This window comes from Neoarius graeffei, chromosome 7 (genome assembly GCF_027579695.1).
Source record: "Neoarius graeffei isolate fNeoGra1 chromosome 7, fNeoGra1.pri, whole genome shotgun sequence".
Taxonomy (NCBI): Eukaryota; Metazoa; Chordata; class Actinopteri; order Siluriformes; family Ariidae; genus Neoarius; species Neoarius graeffei.
This window is the reverse complement of record NC_083575.1, coordinates 97,681,874-97,707,825: the sequence shown is the minus strand read 5'-3', so window position 1 is coordinate 97,707,825 and position 25,952 is coordinate 97,681,874. Positions and strand designations below refer to the sequence as shown.

The 25,952-nt window shown below is 44.4% G+C and overlaps 1 protein-coding gene across 5 annotated transcripts in view; it reads right to left on the bottom strand.

Moving 5' to 3' along the window:
• Positions 1-25,952, bottom strand: part of cntln (centlein, centrosomal protein) — a 189,865-nt gene that overhangs the window by 69,713 nt on the left and 94,200 nt on the right. For all 5 annotated transcript variants that reach the window (XM_060926631.1, XM_060926634.1, XM_060926635.1 and 2 more), the window contains exon 14: positions 9,337-9,453. In XM_060926631.1, the coding sequence (XP_060782614.1) occupies positions 9,337-9,453 (117 nt within the window). The remainder of the gene's footprint in view (positions 1-9,336; positions 9,454-25,952) is intronic.

Genomic DNA, 25,952 nt, shown 5'->3' with positions numbered 1-25,952 from the left:
GGTAGGGTTGTCCAAATGATCTCAGCAAATGAACATTCTCAGCTTGCCGCACGACAAGGAGGAGTCTGCAGTGGGAACAGGCCAGGCTCTCGGCTTTATTTGCCTTGGCAATTTACTTAATTTAACACATTTCTCTCCAGAGTGCTCTCCGGCTCTGCTCTTAACGCCAGCTCGACGTTTTGCGTGTTGCCCCTGCCTTCCATCAGTACCACCTTGCTCTCTCCTGCTGGTTTTAATTTACAATAAAGGAAAATGGTGGTCCCTTACCACTTGGCAACGACCTCACCCTTTGTGCTGAGATGAATCAAGAGGTTTATGAGACTCGCTTGCTGTACCAGGCAAAGAAATCTCTATTCCTGCGATCACAAGAAGTACCTGGAAACAAACTCTCCTCATTTGGACCTCACACAAGCTTTTTTACGGTTGTGGAGTGGACCGTGGCCGGCGGGGAGCGGCTGGCCACTAGGCGCTTGGTGGAGAAATGATTTCTGGGAGATGAGTGAACGCCTGCCCACCACTGCTGCTTAAGTATCGGGCAGGCTGCCTTCGCTGGCAATTAGACGTCCCAGAACTCCAGGCCGCGAGGAGGTAATTAACCATTAGCAGATCATTGCAACACTTCCGAGTGCAACCTTCACCATCGCAATCACTGTGGTACGGTCAGCAAAATGGCTGCTTGCCACTGCTCGGGCCCATCGGCTTCTTAAAGCAAGCATCCAGCTCTAATCGCTGTCTTTCAATGGTAATTTAGTTCACCGGGCCGCAAAACAGCTTGATAAAGAAACGCAGCCTAATTACACCTCGCATCTTCCTACCATCCCTCTTCCTGCATGTAATGAATATACACAAGGGGGAAAAGAGGGGGAGAGAGAGAGCAGGTGGAAGTGAAAGAGAATGATGAGCTGATGGAGAGAGAAATAGAAAAGTGAGGATGACCGAAAAACTCTTTCTATGAAGCTTCCTAGTCATCTGTGTTATTAAATCAGTGAAGTGAAAAACGAACAAACATTTCTCTGCTCGTCACAGGAGCTTCATCAGTTGTAAAAGGCAGAGTTAATGAGAGGAGAAAAAGAAGAAGTGTCTTGTTTGAGTTTAAAAATAAGGCAGCCTGGAGGGGACCTCTTGCATTCTTGATCACACTATGAGCCGGTAATGGTGGTAGGGGCCAGCCGAGATCAAAGCGAGTCGTGCGCTTCTTCTTTTTCTTTTTTTTTCCAAAAGGAGAGCACGAGGCCATGTGGGTGAGTTTATTCAGAGTCCACTGAAGCAAACGCAAAGAGGATCAGCACTAACGCTGCAGGACTGCCACTGGGCAGATAGGAAGAAAGCAACTCCCTCGTGCTGCTCAGAGGTCACTCCAGGCAGGTCGGTCTCCCAAACACAAGACTGAAAAGCCCCCAGACTTAAAGTTTAAGGCCGATTTCACACATGGCCCAAATACTCAAATCCAACAGAAGGACAGAGTCTGCATTTTTCTTCTTCACAGGTTTATTTTCACACAGATGTGTTCTATAAAATGCAGACAGACTGCAAAAGTTCATGCATTACCTTTTCAGTGGAACACATAAAAGAAAGAAAAGTTTCATCCCTTTATTGTTTTTGTTAATGTAATGGTTTTATGTGTATCTACACTAACGAGAGTTCAGATGATGTGGTCCAGTCAGATATCAGTGCTACATCACAGAGTCTACAAAAAATAATTCGAATCACAGCCCCTATAGAAACCACCTCAACCACAATCCTGAAAGAAACACCCCCAATCACAGCTCCAACACCCCAATCACGGCTCCAACACCCCAATCACGGCTCCAACACCCCAATCACGGCTCCAACACCCCAATCACGGCTCCAACACCCCAATCACGGCTCCAACACCCCAATCACGGCTCCAACACACCAATCACGGCTCCAACACCCCAATCACGGCTCCAACACACCAATCACGGCTCCAACACACCAATCACAGCTCCAACACCAAAACCCCAATCACAGCTCCAACACACCAATCACGGCTCCAACACCCCAATCACGGCTCCAACACCCCAATCACGGCTCCAACACACCAATCACGGCTCCAACACCCCAATCACGGCTCCAACACCCCAATCACGGCTCCAACACACCAATCACGGCTCCAACACACCAATCACAGCTCCAACACCAAAACCCCAATCACGGCTCCAACACCCCAATCACGGCTCCAACACCCCAATCACGGCTCCAACACCCCAATCACGGCTCCAACACACCAATCACGGCTCCAACACCCCAATCACGGCTCCAACACCCCAATCACGGCTCCAACACACCAATCACGGCTCCAACACACCAATCACAGCTCCAACACCAAAACCCCAATCACAGCTCCAACACACCAATCACGGCTCCAACACCCCAATCACGGCTCCAACACCCCAATCACGGCTCCAACACACCAATCACGGCTCCAACACCCCAATCACGGCTCCAACACCCCAATCACGGCTCCAACACCCCAATCACGGCTCCAACACACCAATCACGGCTCCAACACACCAATCACGGCTCCAACACCCCAATCACGGCTCCAACACCCCAATCACGGCTCCAACACCCCAATCACGGCTCCAACACACCAATCACGGCTCCAACACACCAATCACAGCTCCAACACCAAAACCCCAATCACAGCTCCAACAACAACACCCCAATCACGGCTCCAACACCAAAACCCAAATCACAGCTCCAACACCAACACCCCAATCACAGCTCCAACACCAACACCCCAATCACGGCTCCAACACCAACACCCCAATCACGGCTCCAACACCAACACCCCAATCACAGCTCCAGCACCAACAATCTCAATCACAGCTCCAACACCCCAATCACAGCTCAAAATACCCGTAACCTCAGCTCCAACATCCCCAACCTCAATCAAAGCCCCAACACCCCCAATCACAGCCCCAACACCAATACCCCCAGTGACAGCTCCAACACCTCAAAGCTCCAACACCAAAACCCCCAATGACAGCTCAAACACCCCAATCACAGCTCAAATTCCCCCAATCACAGTTCCAACATCCCCAACCTCAATCACAGCTCCAACACCAACCACTTCAATTACAGCTCCAACATCCCAATCACAGCTCAAATACGCCCAATCACAGTTCCAACATCCCCAACCTCAATCACAGCCCCAACACCCCCAATCACAGCCCCAACACCCCCAATCACAGCTCCAACACCAACCACCTCAATCACAGCTCCAACACCCCAATCACAGCTCCAAAACCTCAATCACAGCTCCAACACCAACCACCTCAATCACATCAACAATGACAGCCCAACCACAGTTCCAACATCCCCAAACTCAATCACAGCTCCAACACCCCCAATCACAGCTCCAACACCATAACCCCCAATGACAGCTCCAACACCCCAATCACAGCTCAAATACCCCCAATCACAGTTCCAACATCCCCAACCTCAATCACAGCCCCAACACCCCCAATCACAGCCCCAACACCAAAACCCCCAGGGACAGCTCCAACACCCCAATCACAGCTCCAACACCAAAACCCCCAATGACAGCTCCAACACCCCAATCACAGCTCCAACACTGAAACCCCCAACCACAGCTCCAACATCCCCAATCTCAATCACAGCTCCAACACCCCCACTCACATCTCCAACACCAACACCCCCAGTCACAGCTCCAACACCCCAAATCACAGCTCCAACACAAACACCCCCAATCACAGCTCCAACACCCCCAATCACAGCTCCAACACCATAACCCCCAATGACAGCTCCAACACCCCAATCACAGCTCAAATACCCCCAATCACAGTTCCAACATCACCAACCTCAATCACAGCCCCAACACCCCCAATCACAGCTCCAACACCAAAACCCCCAATGACAGCTCCAACACCCCAATCACAGCTCCAACACTGAAACCCCCAACCACAGCTCCAACATCCCCAATCTCAATCACAGCTCCAACACCCCCACTCACATCTCCAACACCAACACCCCCAGTCACAGCTCCAACACCCCCAATCACAGCTCCAACACAAACACCCCCAATCACAGCTCCAACACTGAAACCCCCAACCACAGTTCCAACATCCCCAACCTCAATCACAGCTCCAACACCCCCAATCACAGCTCCAACACCAACAATCTCAATCACAGCTCCAACACCCCAATCACAGCTCAAATACCCCCAATCACAGTTCCAACATCCCCAACCTCAATCACAGCCCCAACACCCCCAATCACAGCCCCAACACCAAAACCCCCAGGGACAGCTCCAACACCCCAATCACAGCTCCAACACTGAAACCCCCAACCACAGCTCCAACATCCCCAACCTCAATCACAGCTCCAACACCCCCACTCACATCTCCAACACCAACACCCCCAGTCACAGCTCCAACACCCCAAATCACAGCTCCAACACAAACACCCCCAATCACAGCTCCAACACTGAAACCCCCAACCACAGCTCAAACATCCCCAATCTCAATCACAGCTCCAACACCCCCAATCACAGCTCCAACACCAACACCCCCAGTCACAGCTCCAACACCCCAATCACAGCTCCAACACCCCAATCACAGCTCCAACACTGAAACCCCCAACCACAGCTCCAACATCCCCAATCTCAATCACAGCTCCAACACCCCCACTCACATCTCCAACACCAACACCCCCAGTCACAGCTCCAACACCCCAAATCACAGCTCCAACACAAACACCCCCAATCACAGCTCCAACACTGAAACCCCCAACCACAGTTCCAACACCCCCAACCTCAATCACAGCTCCAACACCCCCAATCACAGCTTCAACACCAACAATCTCAATCACAGCTCCAACACCCCAATCACAGCTCAAATACCCCCAATCACAGTTCCAACATCCCCAACCTCAATCACAGCCCCAACACCCCCAATCACAGCCCCAACACCAAAACCCCCAGGGACAGCTCCAACACCCCAATCACAGCTCCAACACCAAAACCCCCAATCACAGCTCCAACACCCCAATCACAGCTCCAACACTGAAACCCCCAACCACAGCTCCAACATCCCCAACCTCAATCACAGCTCCAACACCCCCACTCACATCTCCAACACCAACACCCCCAGTCACAGCTCCAACACCCCAAATCACAGCTCCAACACAAACACCCCCAATCACAGCTCCAACACTGAAACCCCCAACCACAGTTCCAACATCCCCAACCTCAACCACAGCTCCAACACCCCCAATCACAGCTCCAACACCAACAATCTCAATCACAGCTCCAACACCAATAACCTCAATTACAGCTCCAAGACCAACAACCACAATCACAGCTGCAAGACCAACAACCACAATCACAGCTCCAACACCAACAACCTCAATCACAGCTCCAAGACCAACAACCACAATCACAGCTCCAACACCAACTCCCCAATCACAGCTCCAACACCAACAACCTCAATCAAAGCTCCAACATCCCCAATCAAAGCTCCAACACTAACCAACTAAATCACAGCTCCAACACCCCAATCACATCTCTAACATCCCCAACCTCAATCACAGCTCCAACACACCCAATCACAATTCCAACACCAACCACCTCAATCAGAGCTCCAACACTGAAACCCCCAACCACAGCTCCAACACTCCCACTCACATCTCCAACACCAACACCCCTAGTCACAGTTCCAACACCCCAATCACAGCTCCAACACCCCCAATCACAGCTCCAACACAAACACCCCCAATCACAGCTCCAACACTGAAACCCCCAACCACAGCTCCAACATCCCCAACCTCAATCACAGCTCCAACACCCCCACTCACATCTCCAACACCAACACCCCAGTCACAGCTCCAACAGCAACCACCTCACACAGCTCCAACATCAACCACCTCAATCACAGCTCCAACACTCCCAGTCACAGCTCCAAAACACCCAATCACAGCTCCAACACCCCCAATCATAGCTCCAACACAAACACTCCCAATCACAGCTCCAACACTGAAACCCCCAACCACAGCTCCAACATCACCAACCTCAATCACAGCTCCAACACCCCCACTCACATCTCAAACACCAACTCCCCCAGTCACAGCTCCAACACCCCAATCACAGCTCCAACACCCCCAATCATAGCTCCAACACAAACACTCCCAATCACAGCTCCAACACTGAAACCCCCAACCACAGCTCCAACATCACCAACCTCAATCACAGCTCCAACACCCCCACTCACATCTCAAACACCAACTCCCCCAGTCACAGCTCCAACACCCCAATCACAGCTCCAACATCAACCACCTCAATCACAGCTCCAACACAAACACTTCCAATCACAGCTCCAACACCCCAACCACAGCGCCAACATCCCTGATAACAGGTACAACACCCCCAATCACAGCTCCAACACCTCCAACCTCAATCACAGCTTCAACACCCCCAATCACAGCTCCAACACCTCCAACCTCAATCACAGCTTCAACACCCCCAATCACAGCTCCAACACCAACACCCCCACCCACAGTTCCAACAACAACCACCTCAATGACAGCTCCAACACCAACCACTTCAATCACAGCTCCAGCACTCCCACTCAAATCTCCAACAACAACACCCCCCAATCACAGCTCCAACACCTCCAACCTCAATCACAGCTCCAACACCAACCACCTCAATCACAGCTTCAACAATGACACCCCAACCACAGCTGCAACATCCCCAACCTCAATCACAGCTCCAACACCCCAATCACAGCGCCAACACCAACAACCTCAATCACAGCTTCAACACCCCCGTTCACAGCTCCAACACCAACCACCTCAATGACAGCTCCTTCACCAACCACTTCAATCACAGCTCCAACACCCCAATCACAGCTCCAACACCCCAATCCTCAATCACAGCTCCAACACCCCCAATCACAGCTCCAACACCAAACACCTCAATCACAGCTTCAACAATGATACCCCCAACCACAGCTCCAACATTCCCAACCCCAATCACAGCTCCAACACCCCAATCACATCTCGAACACCAACACCCCCGATCACAGCTCCAACACCTCCAATCACAGCTCCAACAACCTCAATCACAGCTCCAACACCCCTAATCACAGCTCCAACACCTCCATTCACAGCTCCAACACCCCAATCACAGCTCCAACACCTCCATTCACAGCTCCAACACCTCCAATCACAGCTCCAACACCAACACCCCAATCACAGCTCCAACACCAACATCATCAATCACAGCTCCAATACCAACAACCTCAATCACAGCTCCAACATCCCCAATCACAGCTCCACCACCAACCACCTCAACCACAGCTCCAACACCAACCACCTCAACCACAGCTCCAACACCAACCACCTCAACCACAGCTCCAACACCAACCACCTCAATCACAGCTCCAACACCAACAACCCAAATCACAGCTCCAACAACCTCAATCAGAACCCCAATGGCAACAACCTCGACAGCAACTACCACCAAATTTTACTATCCCATTCTATATCCCAATACAAGGCCCAACCCCATCTCTGAAGTTCTATCTTCACTCTAGGAGACTTAAATTATTCTGATCCAGAGTCTTCAAGATATATCATCAATGTTGCCCCAACTAATCCTTCCTCAATCCCAGGGTGGTCCTTCTCTAGCCCCGGCCTCCTCCTCTCCAGCCCAAGCACCCCAACAATGAGATAAAGCAGCACTTCTGAACCCCTTCCCCCACCCCAGAATTCAATTAAATTTTATTTGTATTGGACATCGTCACAAAACAGTTCTGCAGAAATAATAAATACATTTTTAATTTATCCCTAATGACTGAGCCTGAGGTGAGGATGCCGAGGAACAAGTCCCTGAGACGGCATGAGGAAGATACCTTGAGAAGAACCAGACTCCAAAGGGAGCCTATCCTCATTTGGGTTAGATGGGATAGTGTGATTATAAAAATATTCTCTTCATGAACTCTATACAGTAAAAAAAGTGCAGTTATGTAAACAGGAACTTATGAGCAGCTTATGAGTATGAGCATCTGCTTCTCTGGCTCTAGCAGCCACTGTAGGCCAAGTATCAGGTACAGCAGCCCTTCTGCACCACTGCCCCACCCCCAGAACTCTTCTCTTCAGCCCTAGCAATCCTACTAGGCGAACTCTCAGGGACAAGAGCACTTGTATGCCCTTTCATTGCCCCCAGAATGCCGTTCTCCAGACCGATTCACTGAGGTACAGCAACAATTTTGCACCCCTTCCACACCCCTAGTACCTCCCTTCTCCAGCCCCATCAGCCCCAGTAGGCCAACTCACAGGTAAAGCAGCACTTCTGTGCCCCTTCCCCATCCCAGAATCCCCGTTCTCCAGCCCTATCAGCAGCATCAGCGGGCCCTGAGCAGGCAGCGGCCAGCGTTAGGCCGTAATTAGCTTGGACAGCTCGAGCTCAGGCAGCCGGGCTACATCATAATGAGCTCAGCTGGGATTAGGAGGACAGGGCAGGCGGGGAATGGGGGGGGGGTCCTGGAACAGTGGGCCAGGGGTAGAGATCAAACAGGGGAGGGCCGGGCCACGCTGGCTGGCAGGGTTAGACCCCTGAGCTCAGCACAGACCAAATGAGGCCTGGCAAGCCGAGAGCCAAGGCGGCCTAATAAAGAACGACTCCTCCAGCAGACAAGAGTGGTGGTAATTAACACACACACACACACACACACACACACAGTCACACACACACACAGTCACAGAAATACACCATTCTCCAGAGAGCACTCTATGAAACTGCTCAGAGATTCTTTGGATTCTGGATGAGAAAAAAAATAATAATAAAATACCGCATATGTGAGAGCAAATGTGTGTTTAGAAGGGAAAAGGAATGTGTAGAAATGTGATGCCAAAGAGAAAACTTGGTCTTCTTCATGGAATATAAATCGCGGTAATCTGTTAATGTTTGTTTGCCCCTGCTAGAGGGCAGATCATGAAGACAGAGGTGCCGATGCTGGCAAGGGATAACCCTTAATCATTAGCACCTGAAATCACCATTAATCATTAACGTGGGCCAGAAAAACTAAGCCTCTTCTCTCTCACACACACAAACACATACACACACAGTTTGAGACTGGATAATGTAATTTTTCTTTATGTGCGAGTCTGGAAGCAGCACTGGTGCAAAATTGAGATGCTAATGATGGTGTGTGGGAGGAGGATGGAGCTGATAATGAAGAGTGTGTGTGAGTCTCAAACTTTAACATGTACAACATGGGTTCAAGAGAAAAGAGCACATGCACTGCTGGTGACAGCAGAACACACACACACACACACACACACACTTACTTCTCAGCAAGAAGCTTCTTGTTCTCGCGTTTAAAGAAGGCCAACTCGCTCCAAACGGCATCGCTGTTCTCCTGACGGAGCTCCCACGCCTCAGGTCGCCTCATCCTGCCTTTTGGCCTACACACACACACACACACACAAGTACTTCATCAGCAGTAGTAGTTACACACAATCACTGATCTTTATAAAAGGCAAACACAACTGAACACAGGCAATCATTTACTTTCTGACCTTATTCACCTGACCTTTATTCCATCAATGAATTGTAAAATAATTCATGAAGTAATTTGTAAAACAATTTGTAAAGTATTTCGAAATTCAGAAAGTAATTCATAACAGAATGTGGCTGTTTTACAGTAATGTAGTGGCTCCATGGTGTTTATATTCCTCTTCCTATTTCCTGTTGTGCTTAGATGATTAATTATGTCTAATAAAATAAGAATTTACTGAGAAGCTGCTGTGTGTGTGTTGAATGACACGCAAATGTGACAAGAAATTTTCTCTCGAGGATGAGTGTGTATAATTAAGTACAATACAATTAACATTAACTACACTATACAGCCAAAAGTATGTGCATCCCTGACCTCAGTGATGCTCTTGTAGCTGAATGAACACACATCCCATGGCCACGCCCCCAAAATCTAGTGGAAAACCTTTGGAGAAGTGTGGAGCTTATAATAACAGGAAAGAGGGTATAGTGACCAGTCTCTGACCAGTGTATAGTGACATAACACTTCATTACACATGCTTCACACTGTACCCTCAAGTTTTAACGTAATAAAACTGTACTGAAAAAAAAAATACTGTAACTGGATAAATTTCAGGATTACTCACACTTAACATCGAAATTTAACATTTAATATATTTATGACTTTATGAAGTTGTGATGTATAGACTGAATTTCCACACTACAGCCCAGGGCACTGCTGTCCCCTCGGTAAGTTTAATAAATAATAGTTTTTAAATATATAAAGTTAAATGGATCATAAACAGATGTATTAATCATACACTATGTATTTATTATATATTATTCCATATTTTGAACAGGTTTATTTGAAATGTAACTCTGCTGTACTGCTGAAGGTTCTGTACAGACCAAATATATCGAGATCTCAGTCGTGTATCGGATCGTAAAAACCTTTGAGAATCGTGATATGAAAAAAACCTCAGTCATATGGCTCACCCTGTGCTTGTGTAATTTACACACTTCTCTGATATTTACTGCATCACACACACCACACAGTGAACCCTCGATTTGTATTCTTGTCCTTCACGTCCAGGCTTATATTTTTACACACACATGTTCTAAAGTTGAGGGTCAAATCCTGAACCCTAATCCCCGTCTAATCTAAAGGTTCTCTCTTAAACTGGACATTTCACTCTTTAAGAGCGTACCTTTAAACAAGGGCTAACACATTTCTGTGCTGTGTTTCTCCCAGTTTTTAAAGTTCACACATGTACACACTCGCTCTCTCTCAAACACACACACAGCGCCCCGCCTGACAGCTCCTGGCGCAGTGTAAACACAGGGGAGGTGTTGGACAGGCACTTTTGGACCCGAGTGTTTGTGTGTTTGCCAGTATTCAAATCAGTGGCCTTGACTCTGACACACACACACACACACACACACACACACGTCTAAGCTGAAGGCAGCCTGCAGTGGCCTGCAGCAGCAGGTTTCCTGTGGGCCATGCAAATGTCCGAACACAAACGAGGTCAGTCTCATCACCGTACCTCGCTTTATAAATTCTTAATGCCCCACCACGGTGTTGCACTCCAACCCACACACACACACACAACTCTATCTATATATATATTTTATGTAAGTAACACATTGTGTGTGTGTGTTGCAGTAAAACACAGATTGATGGTGTGATTTCAGTGTTCCTGTTACCACCCTGATGTTGATTAATTTCCTGTGTTTTATTCCTCTTACACCACAGCAAATCACCATCGATTATAATTTTTATCCATTTAACATTTCTGTGAAACCACTTCCTGCTCTTACTGACATTACAGCAGTGATAAACAGTCGTTCCCTCACCAGCCTAGTTTTATTCTCTCTCTTTATATTCATTTTAAAAATGTAGCTTGTTCCATCATGTTACTGAAAAACCCCAAAGAAGAAGAAGTGTAAACTCCTCTGTCCTAAAGTTTCAGAAAAACACCGTACAGTTCCAGCTTCCCTTCTGACTGTTACACAGCGCTCGCACTGGAGACTCCTTCCAGAAACATTACACAATATTTTTAATCTGTTTATTGTCAACGGAGCGTCTGCTGGACACGACCCTGTGAACGAGCTGTTACTATCGAAACCAGAAAGTATCAGAACGAGGACATTAATTATGAATAAACCTGCACTACTGTCAGAGCTGCTCTTAGAGAGAATTAATCAACACCTTCTGACCAATCAGAGCGCAGAACTCATCAGGCAGCAGCGTATCAGTGACATCAGGTGTGAAAGGAAACAGCAGGGACACTGAGCTGTTGGTGTAATCCATGGTGCGTGTCTTTTGTGTGATGATCTGAGTGTTCGTGGCCTTCTCGCCTCAGACGCAGCTCTACGTGTGCTTGTGTGTCGAGAGTTTGGAGTTGTACAGCTCTATCTGACCTTTCTGAGATTTGAATATATTGAGCTGTAATGATTTGACCCTCAGTAAGGTTAAAGCAAAGCTAAGTTACAACTTTATCTATTGATTTTTAAAATATTTTGCTGTAAAACTTCTCACACAGATTCCACAGCATGTAAATATCAAATATTAACTTATTTAAAAAAAAAGCTAGAATTTTATAATTCCAAGATATTGATGGACTCTCATGCAGCTCATTCTTTACATTTCCTACTTAAACAATTTCGTTCTTCACACACACACACACACACACACACACACACGAGTTCAAACTGACGTTATATTTATGCAGAAATTACAATTTTAACAGTTAAGATCACGTTTTACACATTCTGGCCGTGTCACTCGATGTCAGAAATGTGTCCTGCCATTAGATACTACCTACCTACCTACCTACCTACGTCGTCCCATGAGATGCCCTACATCTTTGGCACAGTTAATCCAGACTGAACGGTCCATCATGATGGTTTTCAGATCCTTCGCACTTTCACATCCTGTGTCATCCAGCAGGTTGTCAATGCATGTTATACGTCTTCTGCCACACCGAGGTTTTCCATCAGCGGGTTGCCATAGTACAAGCTTGTTGCAACTTCATCACTGTGGTGTACAAGGTGTCCTGCCAAGCGCATTCTCCGTTGCTGCATTTTGTGGGTGCAGTTGGGAGATCTCCATATAGCTCTGGATTTGTCGTGTGGCTCTTCCAAGACACATTCAGAGCCATCCTGAGTGTGTAGCAGCCATCCAATTGCTTTTTCAATGATTTGGACATTGCCCAGGTTTCAGCACCGTATCACTACAGTTTCTACTGGAGCAGTGAATAATCTTATCTTCAGTTTTCTTGAGAGTTTGGAAGACCATATTTTTCTCAGTTTGTGACAGACATTCCAGGCAAGAGCTTTTCATACAGAAAAGTCTTTTTCTGTCCAAGAGCCGAAGTACTTCAAATTTTTAACAACTTTGATGGTTGTTTCATCTTTAGCTTTTATAATAACTTCTCTGGTTTGGTTTAAAGATTGAAGCTCTGTTTTCTTAGCATTACAATACAGCCCCACGTTGTCTGCCTCATTTTCTAGGCTAAACAGAATTTCTTGTGCCTTGAAAATTTCATCTGTTACTATGGCGAGATCACCTGCAAAACCTAGGTCTGTTACTGTTACAGGTGGCACTCTCCAGCTTCTTCTTCTGTGTAGCTGAAAGCCAAGTTCCTCTTCCCTTCCATCATACGTTTTGTGCATAATGTAGTCAAGAACTATAGCACAAAGGTCTGGTGCTAAGGTGTCGCCTTGTAATACACCAGCAATGATATTAAAGAACTTTGTTTCCCCATCTGGGGTTCTCACTCTGGCTTTAGCATTTTCATATATTGTGCAGATGCCACTATGGAGTCTGTGTGGTACGTCATATGCTTTCAAAATTTTCAGCATTATTCCTCTATGTATGGAATCAAAAGCTTTTTTTGAAGTCGACAAAGAGAATAATAGCTTTCTTGTTATGGCTTTTGACACCCTTGATCAACGTTCGTAAGGCAAGGATATGCGCTGGAGTTGATCTGGCCGTTCTAAATCCATTCTGGTTTGATGATTATTTGCAGGGGCTTGAACCCTAGTACTGTTTAGCTGTGTTTCCATTGTAGGCTTTTGGTTAGTCAACATGGGGAGCTACTCCACATCTTGCTCTACAGTTCTCCCCTGACTAGAGCATTTGTGCTATCCCATTGTCCAGATGTGGATCCTCTGCAATACCACTGTGTTCCAAGAGCCATTGCATCAGTCTGTGGATACATGCCTCTTCAACTACTGCTTACCATAGATCTAACAGGATTTTTTATCGAGGTTTACTCCTCTAGATCCACTGTGTTCTGTTCTAAACAGGGGCACCTCGATACTAAGGTTTTTTTTCAGTTATTACTATGTTATGTCACAACGTTTTCCGCTTGCTAGCACGGCCACAAAACACTACAATGTCATGGCTAATAAATTCAATAAATGAAAGAATGAATCCTGAATGCCTGAAAAATGTTGTTTTTGGACTTAATCCAGTTTTCAGCTCCATTTTTCTCCATAATCCAAGCGTAAACGTTGGGGATGATATTATGCTAATGTTACGGATCTGAGTGACATTTAAATAATATTGTCTGGCTTTTTTTCATGGTCTATCAGATGTATTCCATTCAACTAGCATGATACTGAACAAGTCGAAGATGAGTAGCTGAATGGAAGATATCTACTAGATCATGAAAAAAAAGCCAGTTATTATTATTATTATTATTATACATATACATTCGATGGAAGAATTATAGATTTTAAGAATTATAGATTTTATAAAAAGTTAAGAACTTACCAATCTTGAATTCTGATCGAATGTAATCCAATGCACTGTATAAAGTTCTAACAGTAAAAAGTGGTACACGTCCAAAAAGCCTGAACAACTCATATACAAACCATATACAGGTTGACAGTTACTTTTGGTCGTAGTTAATTGTTACACTGCAGTTGTTCAAAACAAAAGGGCTTTGCTGAAACTGCATGGTAGGAGTATGAGCTGTCGACGTGCTTGGCGCGTGATTCACAGAGCCATGTCAATCTGGGTAAGAATACTTCTCTGCTGCATTTCCTTATGAAGTATAGCTTCTTGTGAATTTGTTGATGTGAAGTCTAGATCAAAGTCCACACCTGGAATAGCCTCTAAGTAGGCCTAGGATCTGGGTCCAAATGGGTGTCAGGGTCTAGATTCTCAAGATCTGCTGCCCTGCTGACTGTTGACAGGGCAGTTGCTAAAGTTGCTGTTTTTTCCATCCGAGCTCTTTTGTTGACGGGGCCAGCTTTTCCAAGTGCATGTGACAGAGCATCTGAGATATTCTGCTTCCTGTTGTCACTCACAGTTCCCATGTATGATCTAATGCTTCCATCATTGGTGTGACCAGAGACTTGGCATATATCTCTGGAGGAAAAGCCTCTGGTGTCCAGGATCGAAATACATGTAGCACGCAAACAATTATTTGGCTTTGATAAACCTGTGCTTTTATACAAGGTAGACGTCATACTTCTAAGAGTATTAATTCTACAAGGCATATTTTTGTACCGTGGTCCCAACTGTGGTGCATGTGATTTCGGTGTTTGGAAAAGAGCCTCGCAGTCTGGGTTCAGTTTTTCAAGGTATTTCTTGAATGACCTTACAGGGCAGTCCTCATCACCGGTTGCGTACATTACATTCTACCTGCATCTCGTCTGGAAGCAGGGTTGAGGTTGTCGTCACGAGTTTTCTTGGGGAGTTCATCTACTGCCTGCGTCGCAAATTCACAGCCATCAGAATCTTTCCCCACAATAAAGTGGTCTTTTTTCAGTTCCTGTCGATTTTCTCTACCCCAACGGCAAATGTACAACATTAATTCAAACCATACTTTGTGTTGAAGTCCCAGTGGATCATTTTGGTTGAAAACCCCCAGAGCTGTACAGCTTTTTAATGTCGTTTTCATCAATGGGGGAATGATGCACTATATCACCCTTTCCTGCTTTTTTCTGGCAGGGATGCTGCCCTGAATGATTGGTTGGCTTCAGAAAATTCAGTGTCTTTCACGTCGTCTATGTGGCCATTCTATGTATCTCTTAAATGATGATTAATGCCTGCACAAATACTCACGAGTGAAGTCCTCTTGTAAAAATCTCCGTCACTTTTCCTTACCTTCAAGCAGAACTTTGGCAATATTTCCACTATTGCTCTCTTTTCCATTTTCCGATGTCTGTTGGTATGTTTTTCTCTTGTAAATATGCATGAAGAATATATAATGAAGTTTTGGTAGCCTTTCAGGTGTTCAGCACGTCTTTAGTTCCAGTTTTCAGTTTATTTATTGAGTGCTTAATCCTGGCACTGGATTCGCTCGTCTTCTCTCTTTCCTGGCCGACAAAGAAATGATGGTGCGCATGCGCAGCAGAAAAGTTTTGTCATTGGATCTTCACATGAGCTCTGACGTGTGACATAGTGTTGTCTTGACAACGTGCAATATTATAACAATATTGTACGCTCATTCTCCACTGGGGAGAGTGGCGCAATACATGGAGGATAAGTGACATGCATGCCAATATTGCATACCATCGATAAACCCACTAGAAGGAAATAGAACACATTTTTATCCATGGAAAAAGTGTCCCATATGTATAATAATCCCTGAAATTTCACGCCGATGGCGTCACTCCGTGTTTTCCTGCTGACTAGACGCGCGTCGTCAAAATGGCGAACTGGTTCAAAATTAAAATTCTTTTGATTAACTTGTGGGGGTTTTTTTGGTGGATGTGTCCATATACTATAAAGAGCATTACACAGTGGTGCAAAGATATGAAGTTTATCTTCTCATGTTGAAAATATTTCACCACCTGAAGATAAACTTCATATCTTCAATTAACTGGGTAATAGCCTCTATATCTCTCTGCATATGTTTATATTTATACACTCCACTAATCAAATACTAGAAGGAAAGAAAATGTATGCAAACATGTGCCTCATTTTTATGCCATTTACTTATTATGCCTCTGCCATCTTAAGGTGCAGGTGGCATTATGTTTCCGGGTTGTCCGTCTGTCCGTGCGTGCGACCGTCCCGAAACCTTGTGAACACGATATCGCAAAGGCTAATGAAAGGAATTTCACCAAACTTTCACCATTTGTGCCCTTTGGGACAAACATGAACTGATTAGATTTTGAGGTTAAAAGGTCACAGGTCAAGATTACTGTGAGGTCAAATGTCCATCCCCAAACTTTGTGAACGCCATATCTCAATGACTAATGAAAGGAATTTCACCAAACTTTCACCATTTGTGCACTTTGGGACAAGGATGAAATGAGTAGATTTTGAGATCAAAAGGTCTAAGGTCAAGGTCACTGTGAGGTCAAATGTCTGTCCGAAAACCTTGTGAACACAATATCTCCAAGGCAAATAAAAGGAATTTTACCAGACTTTCACCATTTGTGCATTTGGGGACAAACATGAACTGATTAGATTTTGAGGTTAAAAGGTCAAGATTACTGTGAGGTCAAATGTCCATCCCCAAATCACAACTTAATGAGGCGTGTAGTCTACCAGGTGGAGGCGTCCCCATCGACACCGTTGGTGTTGAGTTCTATCTAGTTTTTCATCTTGAAATAATTCAATACTTGGATGGCAGTGTGAAGAGGATGAGTTTCTAGGTATAATATCCTGTTTGTTTTCAGAACTTGTACTTCTCTAAACACGCTCAAACTAAAGCACAATAAATACAGGTAATAAAAATACACAAACAAAAACTGTGGAGAAACAAACAAAAAGTCTTGTTTGTTACTTAATTTTATTTCGGGGTTTAGTTTTTTTTTTCTCCCTGACCTACTGACCAGAAGGTTGTAAGTTCAAATCCCAGAACATTAAAAAAACCAGAAACGAAACCAACAAGCAGCATGTTAATGATTTACAAAAACACAGTCGAGGTGAATTCATATCAAAAAGATCAGCAAAGATGAAAAATGCAGATTAAATACAAATTATTATATTTTAAAATGAATGGAAATGATCTTTTTCATCTTTGGATCAGTGGACACTCAGTGCTGAAGGTTGCAGAGATGAGTTCACATCACAGAGTGGTGGGTGGTGTTATTTTTTTAAGCTAGCGTCTTCTTAAAGGAATACATGTGAACGTTAGCACGGACTCAACATGAATATTCCCAAAACTCAACAGCCGATGGAGATCCGCTTCCGATCTTAATTTGTGTTGGGGGAGACGGCGCTGTGGGGCAGCAACACGCCATGTGAAAATACACTCTGACAAAAAAAAAAAAGAACATCCAGCAAGAGCTTAACAAGCACGTCCCATTGTGAGGTGAGCTGTGGCTGCTCTCCCCGAGAGTAAGATCTCAGAGAGAGAGAGAGAGAGAGAGAGAGAGAGAGAGAGAGAGAGAGACATCTCCATGAGCACTTTTCACTTCATTATACACCAAAAACTGGAGGAAAAAAAGATAATTCTGGAAAGGCTTGTGCTAATTGCGGTGAGTTTTATGAGCGGAACTTTGATCAGGGTACGGACGTTTTAATAAACTTTAATTCTATTTACACATCCCATCGCCCCTGCTCTGATTTACGCTAACTCAGATATCTAAACTTTAAGCTTTAGGAACAGAGAGTGTGTGTGTGTGTGTGTGTGTGTGTGTGTGTGTGTGTGTGTGTGTGTGTGTGTGTGTGTGTGTGTGTGCTTCTTCCTCATGGCACCGGTTTAGCGCAGAGTTAATTGTGAATGGCGTGGAGTTCCTCAGGGCTCAGGTGTGAGTCCGTTTGCATTTTAATGAAGCGCTAGCGGGCAGCAGAGAGAGCTAGCGCTTTCTTTCCCCGTCAATAACGGTGTAGCGAGCCTGACCTCTCCCGAGGACTTCCTCTCAGCCAGCAGGTGTGTAATACGGTTAGTTAGAAAGGCTAATCCACTTAGCCGTGATGGCTAATAAATTCATTCACCGAGGCGTACGAGTTTGTGCAGTCGATCAATTGAGCAGTAAAAGGTCAAAGCAGAAACGTTGACAAATTCCAACTCTGTACAAGAAAAGGTGTGTGTGTGTGTTTGTTAACCCACCTTAACCCAATCCCCATCAACCCCCTACCACCCACTGAGCTGTTTTATGAGAGTGTGTAAGTGGAGGAAAGGGGCAGGAGGTGGGGGGCGGTGGCTGGGGGCGGTGGCTGGGGGCTCCTTAACAAGCCCCGAAAAGCGATAAGAGCTGACGTGTTCCCCCCTGGCTTGTTAGAACTGATTTCTCTGCATTTAACGCAGCTTCTTCATTTCCGATTGTCTTCCAAACACACCGGCGCTGATCTCTACGGGGCGAGGAGATGCCGAGCTGCTCCCAACAGCCCCAGACCCACAAAAACCCACAAGCACACCGCTGCCGAGAGAAGCGCTAACTGTCCAGCAATGACAACATTCCGAGGTGGGAATATCACTCTAAAAAATAAAAATAAATAAAAAGTCTAAAAATAACTCCTGCTGTAAGAATCACTGAAAAAAATGTAGTTCAGTAAATATAACAAAAACTAATCTGCCCTTTTGTTGAAATGATTAGAAACACTGAAATGCTTCCAGGTGATGCTCGGCGTGTCACACAGGCAGCTCGGGTTAAATCCGGATTAAAAACATTCCTGGTTTTTTTCTTCATGAACCGAGACATCAGCTGTTAGTGCTCTGATCTCTGCACTACCACTTCGGCACTTTTACATTCATACCATTTTTTAGAAAAAAAAAACCTTTAATGAATACGTACGAGTCGATTTTACTCTCATATTCATAAATCTTTTAAATTTTGAGTTTATTGTCTTTATTTTATTCATAAAGCACACTGACCTGCCTTGGGTACCGTGTGAGCCGTGATCTAGAAATGTGTTAAATTCTGCACTACATTCAATAAACCCAACGTGTGACTCAGTTAAAGTCGAAGTAACGAACAAATTCTCACAAAACAAGAAAAAAAACCCTGATGCTGAGTGTGTGAATGTGAGCTCACTGTCGTGTTGCAGGAGAGTGAAAACACCGTCCTGTTCCCTTCACACACATCCTTACAGAACATGATTCACGCTTGCAGGTGGTCATAAACCTTGTGTGTGTGCACATGTGTGTGTGTGTGTGTGTGTGTGTGTGTGTGTACACTTCTGATTCCGTCTTTATATAAAACCTGTAAAAACATTTCATGAGGAAGAGCCCGGGATTGTTTTTGGACCTCGTCACTTTTTTCACTCAGTTTATGACTGTTCTAATCTCAGACCCCCCCCCCACACACACGCAACATGAGCACAAATATAAGCAAGAAAGTGAAAAAAAAAAACCAAAACAAATCTGATTTAAAAAAAAATCAAACCACGTTCCCTCCTCATGCTCCTGCTCCTTTCACTTCCTTTGATTATTATCTGTTTTTGTGACTCAGCCCTGAAAACCCAACCCGATCCAGCCTGTAGATCTGAACCCACAGACTCAGATATTTCCCCCGTTTGTTTCTACAATAAAACATGACTCCGATATTCCAATAAACGCAGTGACGGTCGATGTGGCGGTTTGATAACCGAAATTAACACGAGATCGTTTTTTATCTTCTTTATGAACTTACGATATCTGAGTGTCTACGAGGTTCATCACCAAACCAACCCACAGTGATGCTTCTAGCACTTTCCACAGGAGCCGTCGTGTTGTTTACGTTTAGGATGAATATTAATTTCCCTACACTCGCGTGTGAAACCAATCACATGGACGTGAACGGCGACCTCTAGAGGTTGAACATTAGCACTGTTCAGCTTTACGGAATTTATTTACACTCCGTTTCTAGAAGCAAATCAAAAACTTGCTGAGAAAATTAATCAGTGTGCGACAAAATTCAACTATTTCAATTAAATAGATTTTACTTTAAATATATCCTGAAGTACGTTTTACACAACTGTTTTTCAGTGGAACACAACAACCACCTCAACGCCAAGCTTTCGGTTTAAGGTGAGGCAACTTTACTCAGGTGAAATTTAGGGTTTTTTTTACACTTATATCTATTACATGTCTGTTTTTAAACTGTAGTAATAAAAATAATTTTACTGCATCATAAACTTTAGAAGAATGTGTTAAGCCCCACCCACTTCACCATCACATCCTGACACTTGTTTCATGATAAACATCAATTTGATCAGCATCACAGTAACGAGAGCAGAAACCCAGAAACCCTTTAAACCACTGAGTGTGTTTTCTGTTTTCCATTAAAATAATTTTTCTGCATTCAGAACATTTTTACAGCACGATGATCAGTTTACAATTATTTTTAAATCATGAATTAGTTCATAATAAAAACAAATAACGATATCCATGACAGATCAGAACAATTTTAACAATATCGATATTCTATTCTTCAGACCTAATTAATTAGAGTACCAGTCAAAAGTTTGTACACTCCTACTTTACTGTTTCACGGGTTTCTCTGGACTGAAGACATCAAAACTGTGAAATAACATCTGGAACATATCTGGAATTATGTGGTAAACAAAAAAAAAGTGTTAAAAAATAAGCAAAACTCTGTTTGATATTTTAGATTCTTCAGCGTCTCCTTGATGACGCTTTGTACACTATTGTCATTCTCTTACCCAGCTTCAGGAGGGAGTCAGCTGGAATGATTTTCAATTAACAGCTGAGTCTCATCAAAAGGTCATTAGTGGACGAGTTTCTTACCTTCTTAATGAACTTGAGACCAAACAATAAATAGTAAATAATAAACATACAAATAATAAAATAACCCAATTCAACACCACAACTGTACTAATCCATATTATGTCAAGAACTGAACAACTAAGTAAAGAGAAACGACATCCATCATTACTTTAAGACAGAAAGTGACTTTTAATTCATAAAAATAAACACTGAATTAGAAGGGGTGTACAAACTTTTGACCGGTGCTGTGTATATAAATATTGTTACTGCAATACAACTAAAAGAATTCTGACGGTATAAATGTGTCTCGAATCAGTCATGATATAAAATAAAACGCAGCAGTGTCATCATTCTCTCTCTGCTCTTGCTTTTCTTTCCCAGTGTAAAGCAATCAAACACACACACGTGGATAAATTCACACTCCTTTCACACGGGTTCACGTTGCATGGCTGTTTTCTTTAATTAACCCGGAGAGAGTTGAGTCAACGAGGTCAACACTCGCATCCCACATGGAAACTCAACTCAACACACGCTTCTATTAGCTCCGTTTAAACACCTCCGATAAAGGGGGGCATTTTATATATATATATATATATGGGGGGAGAGGAAGGAGAGAAGGGCGAGAGAGAGAGGGAGGGGGAGAGATGGGGAGAGAGGGGAAGAGAGATGGGGAGAGGGAGATGGGGAGACAGGGAGGGGAGAGAGAGAGAGATAGAGAGGCAGAGAGAGAGTGAGAGACAGAAAGAGAGGGAGAGAGAGGGGGATAGAGAGGGAAAGAGAGAGAGGGATAGAGAGGGATAGAGAGGGAAAGAGAGAGAGGGAAGACCCCTAATGACACTTCGCTCTGCTGCTCAGCTTCAGTACTGAGCTTTTACTATAAACACTGATCCTCCCCCCACTGATCGACCTGCCACCACTGTTTAACACCACTCACACAGGAAGTGACACGTTTAACAAAAGAGACACATGCTATAGAACAGACACAATAGCCCCCAAGCATAACTACATCATCACTTGTTTACCGCAATGCATTATGGGGGATCGCCGGGGTCGGTAGTTGAGCGATATGACGGATGTCAGATAAATTTTACGTGAGAGTGATGTGAGAGGAGCGATTCTGTCGTGGAAGACAATGGAATTTGTGATTTAAAGAGGTGGAGAACATGTCGAGGGTTTACAATAGGAACATCAGAATCCAAATCAAACTGGGTGAGAAGGTACAGTTGTGGTCAGAAGTTTACATACAGTGACATGAAGGTCATGGCAGTATTTGGGCTTTCAGTAATTTTTTTGAACTGTTCTTTTTCTGTAGCAGAATAATTGTACAGCACACAGCTTTAATTAAAAAAAACAATAAAATTTGGTGCACAAGTTTTAATTTTCTTTGGGTTTTCTGAAATCAAGAAAGGATCAAAATTATACATACGCTCACTTAGATTATTAATTCAGAGGCGCTGAAACTTCCAAAATGTCTTTTATCTTGCCAAGGCTGAGGTCTCTTAACTTCCTGTTCATGATAATGATTGACTATAGCTGGTATCTTCTCTGTGCCTTCATAAAAAGGGTTTGTTTACAGCACTCACTGGATTGACCAACACACAATACAATGGGAAAGTCCAAAGAGCTCAGTGCAGATCTGAGAAAGAGGATCGCAGATATACATAACTCCGGAATGTCTCTTGGAGCCATTTCTAAACAACTGCAAATTCCAAGATCAGTTCAAACAATTGCATCCAAGTTATTGTGAGGTGTAGTCACTTTGCCAAGTCACTCCGCTTTAAGAAAACCCAAACTGTCACCCTCAGCTGAAAGGAAATTGGTTTGGATGGTCAGGAACAACCTGGGAACCACCATGGGACAACCCTGCCATGAACTGGAAGCTGATGGATCACTGCCTACAGTTCAGATCACCATGGACTAAGAGGCTGCTATCCAAGAAATAACCTCCTGCTCCAAAATTGACACCTTCAAGCTTAACTAAAGTTTGAAGCTGAACACACGGACAAAGAAAAACATTGTATTAGTTTCCACTGTTATGCTGATGACACATAGCTGTATGTCTTTGCAAAACCTGATGAGAGACACCAGCTTAATAGAATTGAGGAATGTGTTAAGGACATTAGACACTGGATGCTTATTAATTTCCTTCTGCTTAACTCTGACAAGACTGAAGTACTTGTACTAGGACCACATACAGCTAGAAGTAAGTTTTCTGATTACACAGTAACTCTGGATGGCCTTTCTGTTTCTTCACGTGCAGCAGTAAAAGACCTCGGAGTGATTATTGACCCCAGTCTTTCATTCAAAACTCACATTGATAACATCACCCGGATAGCTTTCTTTCATCTCAGAAATATTGCTAAGATAAGAAATTTAATGTCATTGCATGATGCAGAAAAACTAGTCCATGCTTTCGTTCCCTCCAGGTTGGATTATTGTAATGCCTTACTGTCTGGATGTTCCAATAAGTGCATAAACAAGCTCCAGTTAGTTCAAAATGCAGCAGCAAGAGTCCTTACTAGAACTAGAAAATATGACCACATCACGCCTGTCTTATCCACACTGCATTGGCTCCCAATCAAATTTCGTATTGATAAAATACTACTATTGACCTTTAAAGCACTAAATGGTCTCGCACCACAGTACCTGAGTGAACTTCTGCTCCTCTATGACCCGCCACGCCTACTTAGATCAAAAGGTGCAGGCTATCTGCTGGTACCTCGTATAGTGAAGGCTACATCAGGGGGCAGAGCCTTTTCTTACAAAGCCCCACAGTTATGGAACAGCCTTCCAAGTAATGTTCGGGAATCAGACACAGTCTCAGCATTTAAGTCTAGGCTGAAAACATATCTGTTTAGTCAAGCCTTTTGTTAATAGTGTTTATGAGGTAAAGGAGTAGATCTGGAGGATCCTCAGACAGAGTGTTTTGGTAAACTGGGATGTACGGATGCTGTCAGTCCCCATTTGCTTGCTCACTCGAGTTTGTTGACGGTGTAGTGGCTGGCTGCTTTATGTCCCAGGGCTCCCTCATGCCTGTGTTGCCTTCTGGCTCTCTCTTTTTAGTTATGCTGTCATAGTTAGTTGCCGGAGTCCCTGCTTGTACTCGGTGCAATATGTATACTGCTCCTACTTATTCAGGTGACATTGGGCATACCTAACAACCTGTGTTTTCTTTCCCTCCCCCCCACCCCAAATCTGTCCCTCTGAGTTACATGGAGTCAACAGGAAATCTTTTGGTGGAGAGGGTGGAGACCTCGACTGGCTATCGTAGCCTGCAGGGAATCGGCCGTCAGACATTCTGTCGCATGTCCCAGACCCGGTGAAATGTAACTGAATTGTCTTGGCCAGCCCTAAGGGTCCCATCTGCATCCCATCATTGCTGAGGAGTGTGCTCCCATCACCTAATCAAGCATCCAGCCAGAGCAGGTCATGATATTTTTTACCATATTAACATGCCATTGTTGTGTGTTATGCCTGATGTAAAGACTCTCGTCTCTGCGAGCCTACCACACAGATTTAATACTTGTCATTTTTAGGGCATACCTAACAACCTGTGTTTTCTTTCTCTCTCTCTTCCCCCCCCCAATCTGTCCCTCTGAGTTACATGTTGATCCTGGGATTGAGATGCTGGCCTCTTCTGCCCCTCGGACCTGCTTGATCCATCCTGGTGCCCTGTGTCTGGTCGGAGTTTTATCGCCCCACTCCTGTGAAGGACGGCCCCATGAGGACAGTTGAGGGTTATACCTGTTAAAACTGTTAATATTATAGTCAGGCTGTCTGTTGTTGCCCAAATGAGGATGGGTTCCCTTTTGAGTCTGGTTCCTCTCGAGGTTTCTTCCTCATGTCGTCTGAGGGAGTTTTTCCTTGCCACCGTCGCCACAGGCTTGCTCATTGGGGATAGATTAGGGATAAAATTAGCTCATGTTTTAAGTCGTTCAAATTCTGTAAAGCTGCTTTGCGACAATGTTTATTGTTAAACGCGCTATACAAATAAACTTGATTTGATTTGAAAGAAAAAGCCTTCTGGAGGAAAGCTGTATGGTCAGATGAGACAAAGATTGAGTTGTTTGGCCACAATGACCACCATGTACAGAGGAACACTGTACCAGCTGGTGGTGGTGGTAGGATCATCATGCTCTGGGGCTGTTTTGCTGCCAGTGGAACTGGTTCATTGCACAAAGTGGATGGAATAATGAAGGAGGAGGACGACCTCAGAATTCTTCAGCATAAACCAGCAGAAACTTGAATACAACTTGGGACTTACAACAGGACAATGAACCCAAACACACATCAGAGCTGGTTGTGGAGGATAAAGGATTGAACTCTACCAAGTCTACCATGAAGAGTCGTGAAATATCCAACCAGAATTCTGCCAGAAGCTTGTTCATGGTAAACAAAAATGTTTGGCCAAGGTGAATCTTGCGAAGAGACATTTTACCCAAATATTAGGTGTGCTGTACGTAAATTTTTGACCATGTATGTATAATTTTGACCCTGTGTTGATTTCAGAAAACCCAAAGAAAATTAAAACTTGTGCACCAAATCCTAGTGTTTTTTTTAATTAAAGCTGTATGCTGTACAATCATTCTGCCACAGAAAAAGAGCAGTTCAAAGAAATTACTGAAAGCCCAAATATTGCCATGACATTCAGATCCAAGATGACCTTCATGTCACTGTATGTAAACTTCTGACCGCAACTGTATTTCTGAGGACGTATACTGCACCAGCTAAATTTTATCAAGAAAACAAATCTATCTGAATATCGGGAATTGTATGTAACCTCTCTGAAACTGGCTGTAATGTCT